This window comes from Nematolebias whitei, chromosome 14 (assembly GCF_014905685.2).
Source record: "Nematolebias whitei isolate Nwh7 chromosome 14, NemWhi1, whole genome shotgun sequence".
Taxonomy (NCBI): Eukaryota; Metazoa; Chordata; class Actinopteri; order Cyprinodontiformes; family Rivulidae; genus Nematolebias; species Nematolebias whitei.
The window spans coordinates 14,302,370-14,323,535 of NC_056511.1; the positions used below are offsets into that span (position 1 = coordinate 14,302,370).

At 38.5% G+C, this 21,166-nt stretch overlaps 1 protein-coding gene across 2 annotated transcripts in view; it reads right to left on the reverse strand.

Annotated features, from left to right (window-relative positions):
* Nucleotides 1–20,306, reverse strand: part of LOC119420493 (glucocorticoid receptor) — a 74,226-nt gene extending 53,920 nt beyond the window's left edge. For both annotated transcript variants that reach the window (XM_037687897.1, XM_037687896.1), the window contains exons 1-2: nt 19,704–20,306; nt 16,951–18,176 (exon numbers count right to left, since the gene is read on the reverse strand). In XM_037687897.1, coding sequence (XP_037543825.1) covers nt 16,951–18,176; nt 19,704–19,721 — 1,244 coding nt within the window. In that variant the 5' untranslated portion in view covers nt 19,722–20,306. The remainder of the gene's footprint in view (nt 1–16,950; nt 18,177–19,703) is intronic.
* Nucleotides 20,307–21,166: the final 860 nt, after the last annotated feature.

Genomic DNA, 21,166 nt, shown 5'->3' on the forward strand with positions numbered 1-21,166 from the left:
AAAAAAAAAAAAAACCACATTAAATACTTTGACTAATATTTTAATAATGTTTAACTAAGACTTTACTATAGTTTTCATATTATCAATGATAAATATTACTTTGTTATTAATGTTATTAATCAAAAAAAGTTTGAAAATGTTTACAAAAGTAGTCTCAGGATGCTCACATTAACCCTTTAAGCAGCTTAGATGATATTGGTCACTTCAGATACGTTTGAGTAGACGTGGGGAAGGGATATTTTGGATTCATTTTATTCAGAGAGGAATCACCTTTCAAAAGGTGGTTGAACCTTTCAAAGCTTTGAACCTCATATTCCCCCAGATCTTGCTAATGAATCGTGGTTTGTACTCTGTAACTGCTGCCCTCCAGGCAGACCAATATTTTTGTTTGTCTCTTTTGTCTTAACTGCCATTATTTCTTTAGTGTTTGCTTCTAGAAGAAATAAGGGAGATATTTGTGGCAAACAGGAAGCTTTCAGGAACTCAAGGCAGAGCACCCCTGCTCTGCAGCTTCAGAACAATAGCAAAGTAAAAGCTGCAAAATAGCATGAAAACACACAGAAGCTTTTCTGATCTGAAAAAACAAAACATCTGATAAAAATGTCCATGGTGACTGAAAGTTCACTATAGCTTCAAATTGAAATGATTGGGGTAGAAAGCAGAGATGAAGTTAATACAAGTATGCTGGAGTGATTAGGGCAGATTTAGGAATGCCAGAGAAAGCTGCAAGAAAAAAAAGCCTCAGCTGGACTGGGGCCCATTTACAGTAGAGCTGTCCCTCCCCTTTCTTCTTATCCTCGCCACAACCAGCAGACTGACAATCAAAGGCAGGAAGCAGGTAGAATCGCGTGTGAGGGGAAACAAGTGGAAATAAGTCAAAAAATGAAAACAAACATATATTTATCAAAGACTTTCCAGCATTTATCTTATGTTGCCAAACAAATGACAAGATGAATAATGCAAAAGTGGATTTGGTGACATGTGGCTCAGCTCTGAGATGATTGATTTAAAACCAACCAGTATTGTTACATCACTTACGAGCATAATCTTGTTTTGTTAGTAATTAAACAAACAAGGGTTATTGCCAAAGGTGGTGGTTGTATTTGCAGCCTTGAAGGCAATCGTGGACTGAAACAACACGTATGAAAGAAATTGCCAACATAATGAGATAATTTTTCTCCTCTTATTTAAAAAATATATAATTTTCTATCATGGATAGCAGCTTAGCCAAACTTTATTTTAGAAAATGTAAAACTGGCTTGTTTCTATTAACACTTAAAAATGACGTATCCTGATAAAATCTTTGTTTTTTCCTAATAAAAGCATTATGTCATATCACCTTGAGTTGTTGCTTCAGTAGTCAGTTTGTAAGTGAGAAACATGCCTCAACATTGTTTCATTTACTGGAAAGGCTAGTGAATTACTGATGCTCAAACAGTGAAAAAATACAATTAAAAACTGAATATTCAAATGTAAAAAAGGAAATCATAAAAAATAAGATGGGTACCAAAATATACCTAAGCTTATATACAAATTAGAGCCCCAGCTGATATGGAAATTTTGGCTATCGCCGATACCGATATTGGAAAGGGGGAGGCTAATGCAGTTATCCGATATAATGGCTTAAAATTGTTTAACTTTGTCCACCCCCAATAATCTAAGAATACAACTACTTTCAAACCTGTTTTAACACTTCTCTTTAACACTTCAAGTCTTGAAACAGTCTTCCTAACGTGCGTTCACATTTTCTATCCTCCACTATTCACCATAAAGTTATCAAGAGTGTTATAAATATATAAATTAAACAAAGAAACATCCTTCCCTGTTCATTGTTTAAACAGTCAGTCACATATGGTGAAGGTCTAATTAGCATTTAGAGAAGTAAAGATTTTAGACAATGCATTTCATTGAGGACGACAAATATAACATTACTAACACCGATATGTTTTACCTCTTTGTTAGATTTATTGCTCTGGATAAAGTTTTACAAGGCAAAATAGCCTATGCTTGGTGATCTAAACATTAGCTTGCTAACTTGAGAGACATGTAGTTGACAAGCAGGTTGGAGGCTTTAAGAAAATGTATTATTGTTAAAAAAAAATGTTTACAGATCAGTTAAATAAACTTTCCATGCACAGTTCAGGAAAAATACGATACACAGTACTGCTCGCTGCTTCGGCTGTGCTGAAAGTGAAAGTTAAAGTGAACGGCCATGACTTAAAAAAAGTCCGCGTTCACCCTCTGCTGGATACGTTGTACAATACACCTTTTGCATGTAAGGACACAACTTGTTCCCAACATTTTAGGGGTGAAAATGAGAAGTTTTTATATTGGCGCATAATGGGCCAGTTATCACAGATACCGAAATGTACCCAAACGCCTATATCGGCCCAAAATCCCGGCCGCTGCCGATATATCGGTAGGGCTCTAAAACAAATGTCTTTAAATAAAACTTAAATACAAGTATATGGTACATTTATACTCTGGTAACAATATTTGTGATTCCGTTTGATCCTAAAAAAAAGTACTATGTAAACATTAATACTTAAGTTTTTTTTTGGCTACTCCTTCTTCAGGGGTTGCCATAGCGAGCGAACTCACAGGAAAATTTTGGCAAATGTTTTACGCTGGATGCCCTTCAAACGCAACCTGGGCTTGAACCCGCAAACTCAGGATTACCAGACCAAGGCACTGACCACCAAGCTAGGGCAGTCACATATACATTCAGTGTTTCCCCTACCAGTATACAAGCGGGGCGCCCTGCGTCGTCAACGGAAACAAGCAGCCCTGTCCACCGAATTGCGGAATACAAACATGCTAGCTAGTGGACAACACACACGACAACCCCCACCCTCTCGTCATCGATAAAAACCAGCAGCAACATAGCGTTAAGCTAGCAGGTGGTCAACACAGACATGACCCCCCCCCCCCAAAATCGACAAAAAAATACCACGAGATTCCTGCAAACAGAGCTGATCTAGAGGAAGCACTGACATTAACACCTAAATTTATTAATTTAAAGCAGAGTATTATTTGGAGAAATGCACATCGCCTGCCACTTATTATTTATGTTAAGGAACGTGTTGCAGATGTCCTTGAAAATAACTATGTGCAATCAAATGCAAAATCGCAAGATGTCTCACTCAAAGTACGTATTGAAGACGACACTCAGATTCTACCACAATAAAATTTTAGCTCAATGTGTAAAATGTATTTAGTTGTAGCCATTTTAGAGGTTTTTTTAGGGTGAGTCATTTGTGGCAGCCATGTTGAATTTGGGTTAACTGCAAAAGTTACTCAGTTGGGAGATATACATTCAAAGATAACTTTCTGCAAGTTTCATTAAAATTCATTAAGTGGTCCCTCAGATATTTTGGTCAAAGACAGCCGCACATACACAAACAAAAAAAGGAGATAAGTTCAAAAACATTTCCTGTTCTGGTAACCTAAGGACCGACTTACTACAGCTGGTCTGGCAAGAAGTAGCTCAGTCTTCCCATAACCCTGTTCTTGTTTGTCAAGTTACTTCATGGCTGCAGGGATGAACAAGTACATTGATCAAGACGCATGGACAAGAACATCGCCTGTATTCTTTAAGATTTTTTTTCTTTTTGACATGGTCTAATTACGACAATAACTGTCAGAAGATGATTAAACCTCATCTCGTTAAAAAGGAAGCCCTTTAAGCGTCAGCTGCTACAGGCTGTGTGCGTAACTGGTACCAGTCTGCTTACAGGGCTCCCTGAACAGAGCTGGGCCGCAGTCCAAGCAGGATATATCTCTCAAACACAGAAACCAAGTAGCAAATTTGAGAGCTGGTGCACTGCTGCAGTGTGATGGAACAGCTTGACTCACAGTGACTGAAACTGAGGCCGCTTGTCTGAATTTAGAGCTGATGACTGATCTACAGAGATGAGTGATGACCATAGTGATCCGTGGCTTTTCCTCTTGCAGCGGCCTAGCCCCACTTCAAAGCTGTATTACAAAAAGCGCTGTATTCGTTCCCCAGTTCAGTGAATACTCAACTCCAGAATTTCATTTTTTTAGCATCCTACTAAATTATAGTACTTCATCTTACACAGATCAGTTGACCTATTTATCACATCAAATTAGCACATGAAAACATAACAGGCATAACATAGCAGGGTAAGAGGTGTTGATAACCCATACTTTACTGTTGCAGTTCATGTCAAAGAGATGATTTATTGCTGGCAATTACAGAACCTGCTAAGCATGTTTAAAATAAGGTATAGGCAGTAGATAAAATGGTGTCCGGTGCTCAGAAAACTCTTTATTTCCAAGGTTATGTTCACATTTAGAGAGGTTCACTGAAGATGATGAGCAAGGCAAGGGCAAGGATATTAGTCCATTTTTTTATCTAATGGTAGCTGTAAGCCACAAAAGATTTATACTGCAGTGTGTCATGTGGGCCAAGCAGACACTTTGAGAGAATGAACACAATGAAGCCAGTGACGTAGACAGACACTTAAACATGCAGAGACAGCCTTTAAACAGGAAGAGGGCTAAAAAAAAATAATCACAGAAAGAAAAGAAAGACTGTGAGTGGGTGTTTGCTTTAAAATTTCAAACTTTTAGTGATCTTCATTTGAAACATAAAACTTTGAATAGAAGTAAAATACATGTTTATTATATCTGCATCTGTGTTTGAGGTACTGAGCAATAATCATCAGGTAGCTCTTTCCACAAAGGGAAAAAAACATTTAAACAGAAATACAACATAAATCTTAACATTTTTAACATGGTCACTATGATTGCCTGTGGCCATCTATTGAATCAATCAACTAAACACAGATAATTAGCATACAAATACTTGGCAATTACCACAAATCTTGATTAAAAGAACTATAAATTCTGCACCAAATTTAAAGCCAACCATTCAAATCAAGATATTTTATTCAAAATCCAAAAAGTCTATCGTTTAATTTAAAAAAAAAAAATTTTTCATTTACCCTTTATTTATCCAGGTAGTCTCATTGAGCCATGAGAACTCATTTTCAAGAGAGACCTGTTTAGGGAGCAGATGGGGGATTAAGGGCCTTGCTCATGGGTCCAGGGTGGGGTGAACGAGGGTGGGGGCAAGTGTGGGTGCTTCACCTACCCCACCCACAATTTTGATGTTGTCAGGGCCGGGGCGTGAACCGGCGATCTTCGGATCACAGGCCCACCTTCTCTAACCTCTGCGCCACCACTCCCCAAAAGCACTGTCCAGTTAACAGGCAATGCACCATAATGGCACAAAACAATACAGGCAGTAAAACTAATAACTGACAAAAATTTTGAAGTACATATTTGCTTTATTTAAAAAAAAAAAAAAAAGCAGCTTTTAATTGTATTAACCTAGAAGCTAAGTGTTTCCCCTATATTTTAATTGCATCTTATTGTGGCAAATCAGCGCTCATAGACCAAGACAAAACCATATGGAAAATTAGCAAGTCCATACACTTGCATGCATCACAACAGCTACACTGCCATTAGTTAGGTGGTCAAACAAAAGCTTTGTTGTACTAATTTTTTAAATCAAAAAGCACAAGTAAATTCCTATTTTCCCCCACATTTATTAATAGTGATAGACCAATCATTTTTATTTCCTCTCTATCCAGCTCTAATACCCAACTGACCAAGAGGTTTACGTATGTCAATGCACTGTAAGGGCAGGTATCATAAAAATGGCTCCCCATCAAAACGCTCTTCAACAATTGTTTGTCGAAAACTTAACAGTCAGTTGGAGTAGAAGTAGCTAAATTAGATCAAAGTTCATGCTCAATGATCCAGGTACAAAAACATCTTATCACCATCAAACTGGCTGACCCACTATGCGAGTGTGCTACTTTTGGAACTGAGTTTGTTGTGGCTCCTCGGACCGATGAAGTCTTTTAGGCGAAAGGCGAAACGTTTCAACAAAAAAATTAAAACGTCCAGAGGACCTGACTTTAACAGAAATAGAGAAATTCCATCAGCCTATTCAATAAAAATACAGAAAATTGAAGTTATTACGAGTGTCACGTCATTTTATTAAACGCACCCAGAATCAGAGCTAGTGTCATTTTTGGGTCAAAAGTAGTTTCGTTATACAGGTCATCCCGTTCCAGCTTAGTAGTCTGGAGGAGAACATGAGCAAAACTTTACCAAAGAAAGACTAAACAATGAGAACTACAACATGTGATATTCCTGCACACAGACAGGAGACAGCGATAAACTCAGTGAGCCAGCTTGTTTGAGATAATGTTATATTTTTTTCTGCTTTGTCACGTCCTGACACTGAAACTTGTTGGATGTGCATGACTCCACCCATTCAGACACACAAAGCAGTTTCTTTTTCTTTACAAAAGGACTCAATTTGAAACCAAAGTTTCAGGACAGTACAAATCATTTACCATTCATAACATCAGAAACCATTACAGAGTTTGTCAGTGTAGGAAGTTTCTGTTGCAATTAAAACATTAAAAGGAATCCAAAATGTTTCAGACTCTTGGCTCAGGTAGGCAGCGACATTCAGCAGAAATTTGAGAAAGGGAATATTAAGAGTTAAAGTTGTACTTAAAATCCTGAAACTGCATGGTAAATTAGTCATTTAACATATTTTCACATAAAGTGCGAGTCTGAATAAAAGCTCCAGTGGGTGAATGTTTTCCTCCACATGGACAGTAACCTTGCTCAGGTAAATCATCCACCAGCATGTGGCACAAGCTCCCCGGTGACTGGAGGCAACAGTTATACAGGGCTCTAAACGCAGAGTAATACTTTTTCTGCAGACGTGTATAAATGCACAATAGCATATTCTCACCCAAATATACAAATAGGTAAATAAATAAATAAAGCACTTAAGTGACTTATTTTACAGATTTATACCAGCAGTTTATGTTCCACTTATGTGTCATTAACCAATCTGTATTTTCTGAGCTGACAAGGACAAATGTCAATTTATACCACCTGACTAAAAGCTTCTGAAGCGTAAAGCTTTTTTTTTTTTAAAAGAAAACGTTCTTGTTTATTTTATACAAGCGACCAAATAGAGACAATTACAGATTAATAATGCTCTAATTTAGACTTATGACTCATTTAAAAACACAAAATTGTTAAATTGTTGAAAAATAAAACCAGCTTCTGAAAAGGTTTTATAGTTCATCAAATTCTACTAAAATGTTATTAGTGTTTCAAAAACATTAAAAAGAAAATATATACAATTTAGGAACTTAAATGGCCTTCATTTATATAGAACAAATTTTGCAGTTGTGCATGTCGTGTACAGGAGTCATCTCTACCAGGAACAACCACTTGAATGTTCCATGGTTTTTTTTTTACAAGTGAAAAATCTTGTGACCAAATGGGATCACAAGATCAAACCTAAATACCTCCCAACTTAAACTGTACACTCAGCTCAGATATTTTCAGCTATAGCCAATGTAAACAAACAAAAAATATAATTTTAAATATGCCATTTTCTTCTAATCCATCCCATATTTAAAAGCTTATTGGTTTAGTGCAGGGGTCTGCAACCTGCGGCTCTGGAGCCACATGAGGCTCTTTGGTCCCTCTGCAGCGGCTCTTCCAAGCTCTGACCAAAACTAAAACTGAGGTTTATTGGTTGTTACACAAACAACAAAAATGTACTCGATTTAGCCGTTTTCCTGTCATTTCTTTTGCAAATATTTTAACTTTTGAATTTATTTCTATACTTGTTTATTTTTTCCACAATTAAAAAAAATTACATGTCTGCATAGTTCTTAATTGGGATTTGTAATTTATAAAAAAAATCCACCCCCTTATTTACAAGAATCTGGTCTTTTCATTCATCATAAATTGTAAAAATATCAATAAATGTTAAAAATCATTAGATATTTTTAGCTTTATAATGTCACCCCTACTGGCCACAAACATCTCATCCAACAAACCTAAAGTGGCCCATGGGCCACCAGTTGATAATCACAGTTGTAGCAGGTTGCTGCAGCTCTGGACACATTTAATTTAGTGAATGAAAGTGTAAAAATGGCTCTTTGGATCATAAAGTTTGCAGACCCCTGATTTAGTGTTATATGCTTTATTTGCAATTCCAAACATGATTTAAATTTTACTGTAAATGAGCTCAAGGTTTTACAAGCTGACACATTATTAATATTAATGGAAAACCAAACTGTTTTAAGATTTATCAAGTTGCTCTTACGCTAGCAGGTAAGCTGTTACGACTCGAGGGGCCTAAACTGGTGACCCCATGCCCTCCCAAAATAAAAGTCTCCCTGGTAACCCCAGTTGCCTCAGCTAACATGTGGCTCAAAAACACTTGTTTATTGAACAGCAAAGCAGCAATGAATAAAACATCATCCAGATCCAGTTCGTATTTTTGCACCATCAGTTGTTGAGATTGAGACCCGTGTATGAAAAGGTGTTTAAAAACATTTTTATTAAACTTGACGACATATTTGAGCATAACGAAAATTACATTCCCACACTTTATCCATCTAGTCTAAACAAATCTAAAGCTCACAAGTTGACTTTGTGTTTAAATGAACTTCAAAAATTGCCCCACTTCTGCAGTGGAAAGCAAACAGACGAACTAACAGCGATCTCTGAACTTTGGCTCTCAAACCCTGGCACACCCCGACTGCTTTTCCTTCGATTCAATGTGAAAAACGGTGAGAGGACAACGAGGCATAGAGGGAAACATTTGTATTCGTCCAACAGATTAACGACCTTCCTGCGGAGTCGAGAAGAACGCATAAAAAAAAGATGATCGCAGAAGCTACGCTGACCCACAATCAGACAGACAGCGCTGAACAAAAACAGCAGAGAACGAGCATGCAGAAACACAATACACATTTGAGTGATGCAAGACACTAAAAGCTTTTTACAAGAAATTCCCCTAAGTTGACTCATGATCACAAAACATGTTTATTCATGTTCGAGAATTTATGGGATTTAATCCACTGTAAGTATTAAGGACTGTTGTAATGTTGGTACTGATGTGTTTGTTTCTGACAGCAACAACATGAGAGCGAGATTCCAGAACGTTCTTGTGTTCGTTTCTGAAGTCATTGAAGACAGGAACAGAAAGGACCCTTTTACGCCAACAAAACAATGACATAAGTGTGCGTCTCAGGCAGCGACAGTTCGTCTGATTGGCCAAAAGCGTTTTAGTCAGGAAGTTTGTGAGTGTGTGGCACTTGGAATATAACAGCCTGAAAATTACTACAACAAAACAGTACTGATTTTGTGCGCATAGATATGATAATCAGCACTAGCAGCTCTAGAAGAAACGAGCATATATTCCAATTAAACTGGACTCAAATCAATAAAAAAGGTTTTAAACAGGTGCTTTAAGTTAGCATTATAAGACACTTTTTTATTCTACTTTATTAGTCGTGATTTTGGGGGCGGCTGTGGCAGAGTAGTTAGAGCAGTCATCCTCCAAAGCAAGGGTTGGGGGTTCGATTCCACCAACAGTCACATGCCGAAGTGTCCCTGGGCAAGACACTGAACCCCTCATTGCCTCCGATGTGTGTCTCATCGGTGTATGAATGTGATAAAGCTCTGATTATTTTTTGTATAGATCTAGTAGAGTGCTGTATGAATGTGTCAATGAGGACACAGATTGTTGTAAAGCGCTTTGAGTGTCTTGATAAGATAAAAAGGTGCTATACAATTACAGTCCATTTATTTTATTTTAATTACGCATGTGGTAAAAAGTTACAACACATGCAGAGGTCCTGTTTAAATGCAATAAAAAAAGGCAGGCTAGAGAGGAAAATATTGTCTCCTTCATATTTGATATTGTTAACTTTTATAAAAGAGGTGCGACATTAGAAGGTAATCCATTTGAATAAGAAGTAGTTGAGAACATGTATTTGTTATCATCTCAAAACTAAACTAATCTTAAATCAGCTATTATCAGCTATGTCCAGACTGTGGACAAATGGAAGATGAAAGGTGATTTTTTTTTTTAGATACCAGATATACATTAAGACAACTTCCTGTCAATCGCTACAATAATACACTGTTGGCACGGCAATGTCCGGCCATATGATGTACAATCTTACCATTTGTGGACCCGTCTTCCAATGATTACCGGGCTTCTCCTGTATAGTTCTAGGCTGATTCCTCACCTTTCTCATGCTCGTCCTCACCCCAGAGGGCAAAATCCTGCATAGAGCTCCAGACTGAGGGCGACTGATGGTCAGTTTATGTTTCTTCCATTCCCAAAAACTTCCCACCTTCTCATCATTCTTGTAGCCATCCAAGCCTTTTGTACATCTATTTTATCCCACGTGTCTTTTGACAGCTCTTTAGACTTGCTCAAAGTGGTGGAGGGGTTGGAATGGAGTGTACAGACTCCGAACAGGCGTGCCTTACATAAGTTAAACTCAGTCAGGAATGTCTGAAATTATTTGATTAACTGATTAATAGTTATATGTGTGTAAGTCACATTACCAACCTGTGAGACAAAAATCTGTCTGAGTTGCTGGGAATAAAATACGTACATTCCTCAATGGTTAGCAAATCTTTTTTTTTTTTTAATATAATGCATTTTTTTATTTAGATTTTTAATTTACACTCAGTCTCTCTTGATTAACTGTACACTACCAAATAAATGTATACTATTCAGTTCTTGTAAATGGGTAAACTTACAGTGCCAGCAGGGGTTGAAGTACTTGTTTCCCTCACTGGAGCTTCCACCAACACCTCCACAAATTAATTTCCTGTAGAAATCTCTGCAGTGTTTTGTTTAAAGCTCATGCACACTTGTAGTGTTTTTTTTTTTTTTTGCTGGGGTGGATTTGTGTTCTGTAAAGATGTTGGCAGAAGATTCTTTTATAAATCTGACAACGTTAAGTCTGGTCCTCTGGACGAATTAAAAAAAAAAAAATTGTTGAAACGTTTCATCTTTTATCTAAAAGACCTCGTCAGTCTGAAGAGCTGCACTAAACTCAGTCTTATAAGTAGCACCTTGGATCAACCAGTTTGCTGGCAACAGCTAAAACTAGCTGTTCACATGATAAAGGATGACCATCAGATAACGAATGATCGTTAGTGCCCTGATGGCCGCTTGCTATTCACAGAGGGCTGAGTGATACTAGCAATAACAGCAATGTAAGAAGGTGACAACTGGACACAGAGGTCTTCACTACTGTTTAATGATGGATGGTTTCTCTTCACAAAGATGGCTTCCTTCACTCCTCTCTCAAAACCCCTAACAAGGATGTGCACATCTTCATCCTGAAAAATGTTTCAACTTTTTTAAAAATCCATCCAGAGGACCTGAATTAACTTTTAAGATTTGTCTACCTGGACTATTGAGCATGCATCAGGATGTTCTTCTATAAACTTTGATTTGATTTTGCAACATTTTAAAGAGGCATTTGGTTAGTGTCAATAATTTCCAACACACAACCACCATGCGCTGCTACCCCACTCCCACCCCACAATTTCTTATTACTTTATTCCATGCAGTGCGGCAAAACAGGCAGAGTGGCATGAGACTGGGCCACTACAGTCTTTAGGCTCAACACTTCCTGTTTCCCGATTGAGCTGTTGCCAAACATAACAGGCTCAATCATCTGTTTATGAAGTACAGAGAGCGAGGTTGGTCAGGGCTATATTTATCCTCACCATAGGCATATCCGATTACAGGTTAACATGCTAAATTTCTGCTCGTCGATGCAGTTGTGGCAGCACACGCCACACATTATCGTCTTCTTCCAATTGTTGCAGGTTCAGCTGTTAGCTATCAAAAGTGTGTGGCCAGAAATGTGCGTGCACGCACTCACATTTCTGGTCAATATCTGCAGTGAACAAAAAAAAAAAAAAAAGAAAAGCTGGCTTTATGAGGCAAAAGAGCCTAAATCCATCATGTGGCCTCTCAGACCAGCACAAGACCTAACACTGGCGTAAACAAGCCAGAGGCACCACATCAGCATTAAAAAAAGAAACAGCCTGGCTGCTAAGAGGCCTCATGCTCCTTTCGGCTCTTTGACCCATGACCTTAACCAAAGCCCACTTCAAAGACTCTGTACACAAGGCCCCAAAGACGGGGAGGAGACCTAAGGCAGTCGGAGAGAAGATAAGCTACAAGACGAAGCAAAAAAAAAAGGGCAAAATTTTAAAAGAATCCACTTTCACTCCTGACTGCATGTTGTTTCATTCAGCTATACACTAATGCAAAATCATTTCATGATTCAGTGAATTACTGATGATCAACAGAAGATGCATAAAAATAAAAAATAAAAACACTTGGAGCTATCAATGAATTTAGTGCCGTTTTGAAAAACATTTCCACACATGCCCACAACATTGTTTGCCAGGGTTTTAAAATAGCATTATTTTATATTGAGAAATAACGGAGTTCCATTTACTTTGGTCAATTCTTGAAAATAACATTTAGTGCCTTCTTACGCAACATTGTGCTATCTGTTAGTACTCAAGAGGGTGTGGGATAAGCTTCTCAGAGTTTCAGTAAAATCTCTCCAGCGGGTAATGAGAAGTTTTGCTAACACAGCACTACAGACAAACACAGCCGCACACACACGGGCAAGTGGTGTGTGATAATAACAGCAGTGTAACATAAAGCATCACAGGTATCACCACAAATCCCAAAGCCCCAATTGTGGAATTCTGAGGTTTGCAGCAAATTAAAAACTTATATAAATAAACTTATTAAAATAAATGGTATTCTAGCTTGCAGCAAAAACATAAAGGATTTACGTTCGCATAATCTTAGAAATGAGAAGTCCAGGAAATTAAGTCAACAAGTATGAAGCGACCTAGATTTTGCATCAGTTTAATTTATCTATATTTGAAGTTCATTTTATAAAATACCTCAATTTTAGCAGCTCGATACGGTTTTTAAATGGGGTTGGTCTGTAGAAATACAGAAAAAGCATTCTACCATTTTATTATGTTACTGTATGCAATAAATATTATTTTCAAAATTGTATTTCTATGATGAACTTTTCCCACTAATAATAGATATTTCAGATGCACAACAACTGGAAAAGCTTCCAACACTGCCACAACAGGCCATTAACAAAACGCCATCTAAGCAGCATGTAGTTTTAACAAGCAGCTACACGTAAAAATATGCAACAGTGTTGAACCAGGACAGACTTACAGCTAAGACGAGTTCCGACTGCAGCTAAAGAAAAATAAAAAATGAAATCCTCCCACAACACAGCTAGTTCCAACAATAATTGAACTGATACTTCTACCTCTTTAGACGTTTTAAAGTGTACTTATTTTTACAAAGAACAATGATATTTATTATATTGATATGTGCTTTAGCTTACATTCTTTTCCAGCTAAATGACCAATATTTCTGTGGAAAAAAAAAATCCACCCGTTTTTATGAATGGCTTCTTTGTCATATTTAAATTTGGAGCAAATATCCATTTTCAGTGCAAAAAAATCTGTGCACACAGCATCGCCTCCAGTGGCTTCCTTATTTATTTTCTTTACAATCCATCCATCATCTTTTACCCGTTTCTTCCTTTTCAGGTCACGGGGGTCACTAGTGCTCATATCCATCAGTCACTGTGCGAGAGGCGGGGGACACCCCTGGACAGGTCACGTGTCCATCACAGTTTCTTTACAATAAGATAATAAATATATAAATAAATAATAAAAGTTTAATTTGAGCTGGTCTAACTATTGTCCATTAGCCTCTTTAGGATATAAACAAAAAGGTTGATTGGTTTCAACGGAGTCTTCTTGTATTTCATTTTTGACTTTTTAAATTCTGTTTAGCTAATGTCATGCCATGCTTCTTGGCTCTTTAACTTTGGAATAGTTAATCTGTATGGCACAGCTGTAAATGTTTTGAAATGGCATGAGAAATGAATGTGACCACACGCCGATTGAAAAGTCGAGCCAAGTCTCACTCAACGTGTTGATGTTTGCAACTCTAAAAGAAAAGTTGGCAGCACCTGCCTGCATTTTCAAAGCACACCTTCATCAGCAAAGAGATTGATCTACCGTACATCAGCTTGACAGCTTTGTTAATTTTCAAACCAAAAAAACAACAATAAATAAATAAAATTAAAATGTAAAAATGGGGAAATTTTAATTCAAAAAACTTTTTTAAAATATGGTGAAGACAGACTAATTCAACTGGCTGAAATTGCCCGCTAAATATCACTGCTTGCTGGACCTATTTTGAATTTATTTGTTACCTTTTGCACTAAAATGCCTATCGACACTTGGAGGGGCAACTTAAAAAGGAGCACTATCACACTACCTGACACATCCTATAATGCCAGTCTGGCAGAACAAAAAAAACTCCTTCCACTCCTGAGAGAAGCTCATCTGGAGGGAATAGGTTAGAGGAAAAATAGGAGATTAGCTGTACTGTATAATGGTAAATAGGCAGCCTCGCACCACTGTAAGCCTGTACACGTGGCAAGCCAGTACGCACACACAAACACACACGCACTTATACAGTAATGGCATGGTTGCAGCACTCAATGATGCAGGAGGCACAACAACAAAGTTTAGAGTTGATTAATACTTCCTGTCAACAACACCGCAAAGACAAGTGGATTATTATGTGTAAGAACTGGTAAAGAGAGTTTATAGTTTTAAAAAGTTGGCTGCATAATAAAAAAATGTTTTTTCATTCATTCATTCAACCTTTATTTAGACAGGTAATCCCATTGAGCCTCGAGGACTCATTTACAAGAGAGACCTGATTTCAACAAAGAAAGACGACAACAATGGACAACAGCAATTTGATCCAATATTGAAGTTTTTTGCCATTTTTATTCATCTTTTAAAACACCCCTTTAAACATTAAAATGTGTGTCTATTTACGTATGAGTTGCGTAACAAAAAGTGGGAGCATAGCAAAGTTGTCAAGCCAAACTGGGTTTGAATTGCGTTTCAAAACGCTCAAACAGCTGAAGGATTGCTCTCATACAGTGCAGGTTGCTAAGCTACAGGATTTATGGAAGGTCTTAGTTACTTTTCTGATATAGTCAGCATTATATATTAACAATATATAAAATGTGGGTTAAGATGTACGACTAAATAAATATACACAACAAATGCTAAATATAATGTCTTCACTTTAAATGATAGTTGGCCCTGCAGTTGTCTGGTATGAAGGTAAACACAAATGTTTGTTTTTATTAAATTTACAGGTCTTGTGACGCTTTCCTAATTAATTAATTGCTTAAAATTAATGCAATGGATTATAATGTAACGACAGCATGTCTACAAAAAAAGAAGTAATCAATTAAGAAAAAAAGATTCAAAGTAATCTATAGATGTTAAACAAACCTATGACTTAAAACAAGTATTTTAATACTTAACGTTTAAGTTGTAGAAAAACGAATTAACCTTTGATCTTCACTGTATAAAGCAGATAAATTTTACCCGCCGCCAAAAAGAGTCTAATGTTGCCCATTTGATTTTTAAATGTTGCTCATGTTGATAGTACATATAACCTGATAAGCTGAGAGCACAGTTGAGAAATAGGAACACAGAACTGGAGCCCAAGTTTGTTTTGCAGTCCTCGGTTAGGTCAGTGTGTTTGTGTCACGTTCTTGTACATAACATTGTTTGTGCTCTTTTGACAGGCATGAAAAGAACATGACATGAAATCGTATCGCACAGTTGCAACAAGGTAAAACAATAAAATCAGGAAGTCAGTGGCACAGTGGTGGTGTGTAGCAGGAACGCTCGCTATAGTCTAGAAAAAAAGATTAAAGAAACTATGGTTTGCATGTACTGACAAAGACAGAGATGAGTAGAACAGGAAAACAGCTGAGCAGAGCATAAAAAGCCTGACAGCAAAAAGCCGACAACTGAAACTCATATTTATCTTTCAGGTGTTTGCAAACCAGACTGAATCAAAGGGCTCAATATATTTTTACCCGATTGTATCCAGCACTTGTCGCGCACACTTTACTCATCCTTTCAACCTGAATTAACACTGATGCTCATTAAAAATAATGAAAATATATATATATTTTAATGTTGCACTTCAGTGCTCATCGAGTTAGCAGAGGATTCTTCCGGGCTAAAGCGTTGCCCACCATACACCTCTCACCGAGACGCACGTGCACGTCTTTCTCACAGCGCTAATTTTCCTTTGCCATAAAACATAACCAGGCTGCATCTTTTAAAATAGCACCCAACGTGTTTAACCAGTGATTCACCTCCAGTTCGAAGACATGTTTACGTAAGAGTTTGTAATTTTTTTTTTTTAAGAAAAAGCACTGTTTGAGCTGCACAATTTTGGAAAAACACCAACTGGGTGGAGTTTTGACACAGTAGGATTGATGAGAAGCTGTGTCAGAACAATTTCACAATTTTTCCACAAAAAATAAAATGCAAGCAGCCACATGCAGAAAAGGCTCCTGTAACTTATTTCATTTAAATATAGCCATAATAATTTGGTGAGAGTGGAAAAACTGCTGATAATTTTGCACTCAACACAACTTCATACCTCTTTCTCCAACATTTTCCTTCCAGCCACTGGCACTAGTTCCTTTTCTCTGTCCTTTAACAATGACTTTATAAAAGAAAGACTCCTAGAATTTATCCATAGCTGTTATGAAATGTGACACCATACAAATCAACTGGAAGAACGTGTGTCCAACTGTGTCTGCCATTTGGTAGTTGATGAGCACAAGAAGCCCTCAAGCTTAGTTGTGTTAAAACATCTCTAACAAAAGAAAGCGACAGACACAAAAGCTGTAAAATGTTTTCCAACACTAAAATTGACTAAATTGAAACTATTAAGTAGTATTAAAAGCAGCTGTGCGTTTAAATCGCTGTGTGAATACTAGGACACCTTTTACGGTGTTCGCTGTCAGCTTTTAGCTGCACTTAAAGTACAGCAAAGCTCTTTAAAGCACATAAATGCAAAGTCAATTGCACGAAGAATGAGAGCAAATACAAAAGCAAACAGAGAGAGAGGGGGAGTAAATCCTCAAGACGCACCTGGAAAAGCCGATGGGAAAATTTGCCAAAGCCGCTGCAGACTGGAGGCCATCGCTGCTGCTCTGTATCCCGGAGGACTCTCCGTATCTTTTCCCCCCTATCCAGCTCTCCCCAACCCCAGGTAGGCTCGAGAACGCAGCAAAAGGCTTCTGGTCTGGCAGGTTCACTGTGGATGGTTGACTGGCTCCGAAGTTGTATGCAGGTCCAGCACCAACACCCATGGGAGATGGCATGGGGCCAACCCCTCCTCCATGGAGAGAACCCATGCCTCCCTGGAGACACTGCGACTGGCAGTAACCAGAACTGTCCTGCCTCTCCAGCTTGACCACACCAGGAGTACTCATATGGATGAAATCGGGGTCCTTCTCTTCTTTGATGACAACACCAGCAAGCATGGATGGAGGCTGTTGGGGCTGATGCGCATGTTGCTGGTGCTGAGCCAGGTGTTGGAGAGGCTGCTGCTGGTGCATCGGATGCTGCTGCTCCATGCCATTCATACTGGTGCAGTTCTCTCCATTACCCATGAGGGGTTTTGTGTCCTTCGGCAAGCCGCTGATGGAAGCGCCACCAAGGCTGCTTTCTTGCAGGATGTTATCCAAATGTGCCACCTCTGAATCCAACTCAAAAACACTGATTTCTGGCAGCGAACTTGAAAGGTCAAGATCTTGCCAAATTTCTGCATCATCAATTAGCTGACTGCTGTTGCCATCCAAATTGCTAGGACCAGCACCTGTTTGTCCACTGTAATTTCCTAAGTCCTTATCCATGGAAAAGACCACTTCCTGCTTGATTTGCTGTGGGAAAAGGTCTGGCAGAGGGAGGTTACCCAGCACAGAGTTTTCTGAGGTGGTGATGATAGACATGGACGACTGGTTGAGATCAGAAATATTCTGGTTCAGCAACGACAAATTGTCTCCAATGTTGAATATATCCTGTTCTTGTTTCTGCATTCTGTTCATTTTACCCTCTTTATCGGTCCCATCGCATGGGACATGAAGTTGAGAAGACTCAAAGATGCCTCCAAAGCTCCTCTGGTCTTTGGTTCCGCCCCGTCCATTTGGGGCCAGCGTACTCTGGGTCAGATTCCCAGGACCGGGCAGATGCATTGTAGACTGATGCCGTAAAGCAGAAGTATCTCTGCCTAATTCAGGTGCTAACTCCCCAAATGTCAGGTTGCTGTTTCGATTACCGTTGTGCTTTGGTCCACCCTGATCCATTTCTTCATTCTGCAAAGAAAATTAACAAGCGTGAACCAAAGTGGCACTTAAGAGAAAAATGTAAAATCCAGAAGAATAATTAATAAGGTTGTAGAAACGTTGGGCAGAAGACAAACACAGAAGGCTCACTGACGCAATGATCATTTACTGCAACAAGTAGCAACATCGGCGACAAAAAGTATCATGGGAGAGTTCAAAAGTACAACCTGCTGCAGTGCCTCTGCTGCTCTCTTATCTACTTGTCTTTATTTTTGAAGAAATAACAACCGAATCAGTTTTGCAGCTCTCCCTCTTTTCAGAGCTGGTACAACATGGCTGAAGCACAAACCATCTTAAAGTTGGACCACAAAATGGGACTACAGGTTCTACGGAACAGAAATGACTAATATGACCGTGTTGGTTCTTCTGAGCTGTAACCTACACTCGGTTTAAGAGTGAAGAAGTGCGAGACAAGCCCAGGCATAACTAGCTGTGCAAGTGAAACTGCTGGCAATCCCTCATACAGTAAGTATGTGTGCAACATGCATCTGTCGAAAGAGATTAACCCACTCCGAGAGGCCTTTGGGTGTTTGCTGCAGGCAACGGTGCGCGCCTACCTCCATTTCAGAGTGGAAAAAACAAACTAAACTGTTCCAGCTCTTAAAGTACGATTCAGAAGCGGGACAAAACATTACTCCACATACGCCTATGTGTTAATAAAAGGGTTTTTTTTTCTCATTCATTCAACCTTTATTTAAACAGATAAATCACATTGAGTCTCAAAGACTCATTTACAAGTGAGACCTGTTTGGACAGAGTTTTAAAGTAATATTTTATTGTTTTCAGCCAAATTACTCCCATTGATTTTTAGTGTTAAGCACTTTGGTAACAGCTGCTGTTTTAAATGTACTTTATAAATAAAAGTTGACTTTACTTGACATGTATTTGCGTTTACTGTATTTTGGCAAGAATATACAGTCATTACAAAAACTAGGGAGTACTTTGGCGTTCCTAAATCGTCTGACTCCTAATAACTCATTAATCCCAGAGGGAAAATAATAATAATAATAATAATAAACAGGACTTTTTAGCACGAGTTGTAGTCATTTTCCACACCCACTCCTCACCTAAGAGACTACATCTGTCTTAAAGTTAAACTAATTCAAATTAAATGAGAACAGCAACAACGAGGGCTATGTGAAGCTTCAAAAAAGAAAAAGTTTTGAAGTTTCCTGACTGTACTTTTCCACCATGACAGACTTAGTGCAACCTGTTGGCCGGAAACAGAAACTGCACCAGTTCGCACGCCTTCAGCGTGACAAGCAGGTATAAACAGTGTTGAAGTTTGTCTCTTGATTAATTAATTATAAACTCCTGACTTTGATAAGTTCACCGAGCGTTGATAAGATTTGTTTGTTTGTTTGTTTGTGCCACTCGGTGACTGGCTGTCAGGTCGCTCGGCCTACTCGACCCAACTACCAGGTTTTACTTCTCATTCTCTCTCTCGCTCGCTTTCTCTGCACCAAGAAGTTGTTTACACCTGGAATTAGTTCCTACCTGCTGAGAGAAAAACATAAACTCCACCGGTTAGGTCATCGCTTGTGAGTCCAGGCAGTTGAGCTGGGGGTGAAAAAAAAAAAAAGCAACAAAAATCTATATGTATGTGGTTAAATCAATATCCACTGAATCAGGCTTGTGAAGGAGCTCCACTTCTTCTCGCCCCGGCGCTGTTGTGCGGTGAAATAGATGAATTCGTTGCGGTGCCTCCCTCCTTCTCGCAGGAAAACATTCTCCGCGATATTCCTAACTTAAAGCTCAACAACGTCGCCGTTGACGCTCGCCAGTTCCACCTTGTGTGTGTGTGTGGGCGCGCGCGCCCTTTCACGGATCCGTCAACTTTTTAATGCACGTCGCCGGAAGGAGAAGAAGAAGAAAATGAAGGGAAAGGGGGCGAAAAAAAAAAAAAAACCAAAACAAAGTGCTCGGTCTGTCAGCGGCTCCTAATCTCTGGTTTAATCCGCGGCGAATCATAAATGTTGCGGCGAAACGACCGCCCTTTGCGCCATTACATCCATGAGTACTTTTAAAGTTATATAAGACGAGCGCGACGCTCTACCCCTCGCAGCCGCAAACTAGTCAGGCAGGGCGAGCGGCTAGCGAAGCCGTGAGAAGCTAATTGAAATGAGAAAATACTTCCGGTTTAGATTTTTCAAAACAAAAGCTTGTTTAAATTAAATTCGTTAGTTTACTGGTAAATATTTAATCTACAGATATGAATCATCTTCATAAAATGTATAATTATAATAATTAGTCGCATATATGCATATATATTTAGTTTAACTTGACGGTTGAAACGCGTTTATTTTATTCTGAAGGTTTGAAATCATGCTACTTTCTTTATTCCGGTTTGTTCGAGAAGCTTCACGTAGCTGTCGTTTTGGCACTCGGTGGTGAACGCCCCTTTTACCCAATGAAACTCCGTCTGTTGCGGAATCTGTCAGTGTCACCTCTAAGCTCTGAGCATAAACTTTCAAGAGATTGTCACTCGTAACGAAAGTTAAATTGGTCAGTAAGCAAACGAAGCGTCTTATTTAGGGGAGTCTATTTAGGTATGAGCTAAGGCGAGGGAGTTACTTGTCCCTTTAGATGAGATCATGCAGTGTAATTTTGTATTTCCTGTTTCCCAATGTTGACTTTTTTCAACAAAATGATACACCCAATAAAAAGCCCAGTCAGAAATGCAGAAATATATATTTTTTATTTGCAATATGAAAAAAAAAATACTTCTCACAATAGTTGTAGATAGATCATGTTGGAACCTGCTCAGCAATTCTTACATATTAATAAACCCTGTTCATGTATTTTCCAAGATTATTTGCCTGCAGCTACTCAGAACCACACTGTGATTAGGAGCCAAACAGCCTACACAGAGTTGTTGCAGAATTAAAAGAGTTATATTTGACAAATAGCTAATAATAAGTTTAACCACATCACTCTCAGACCGATTGAAGTCCAGCACT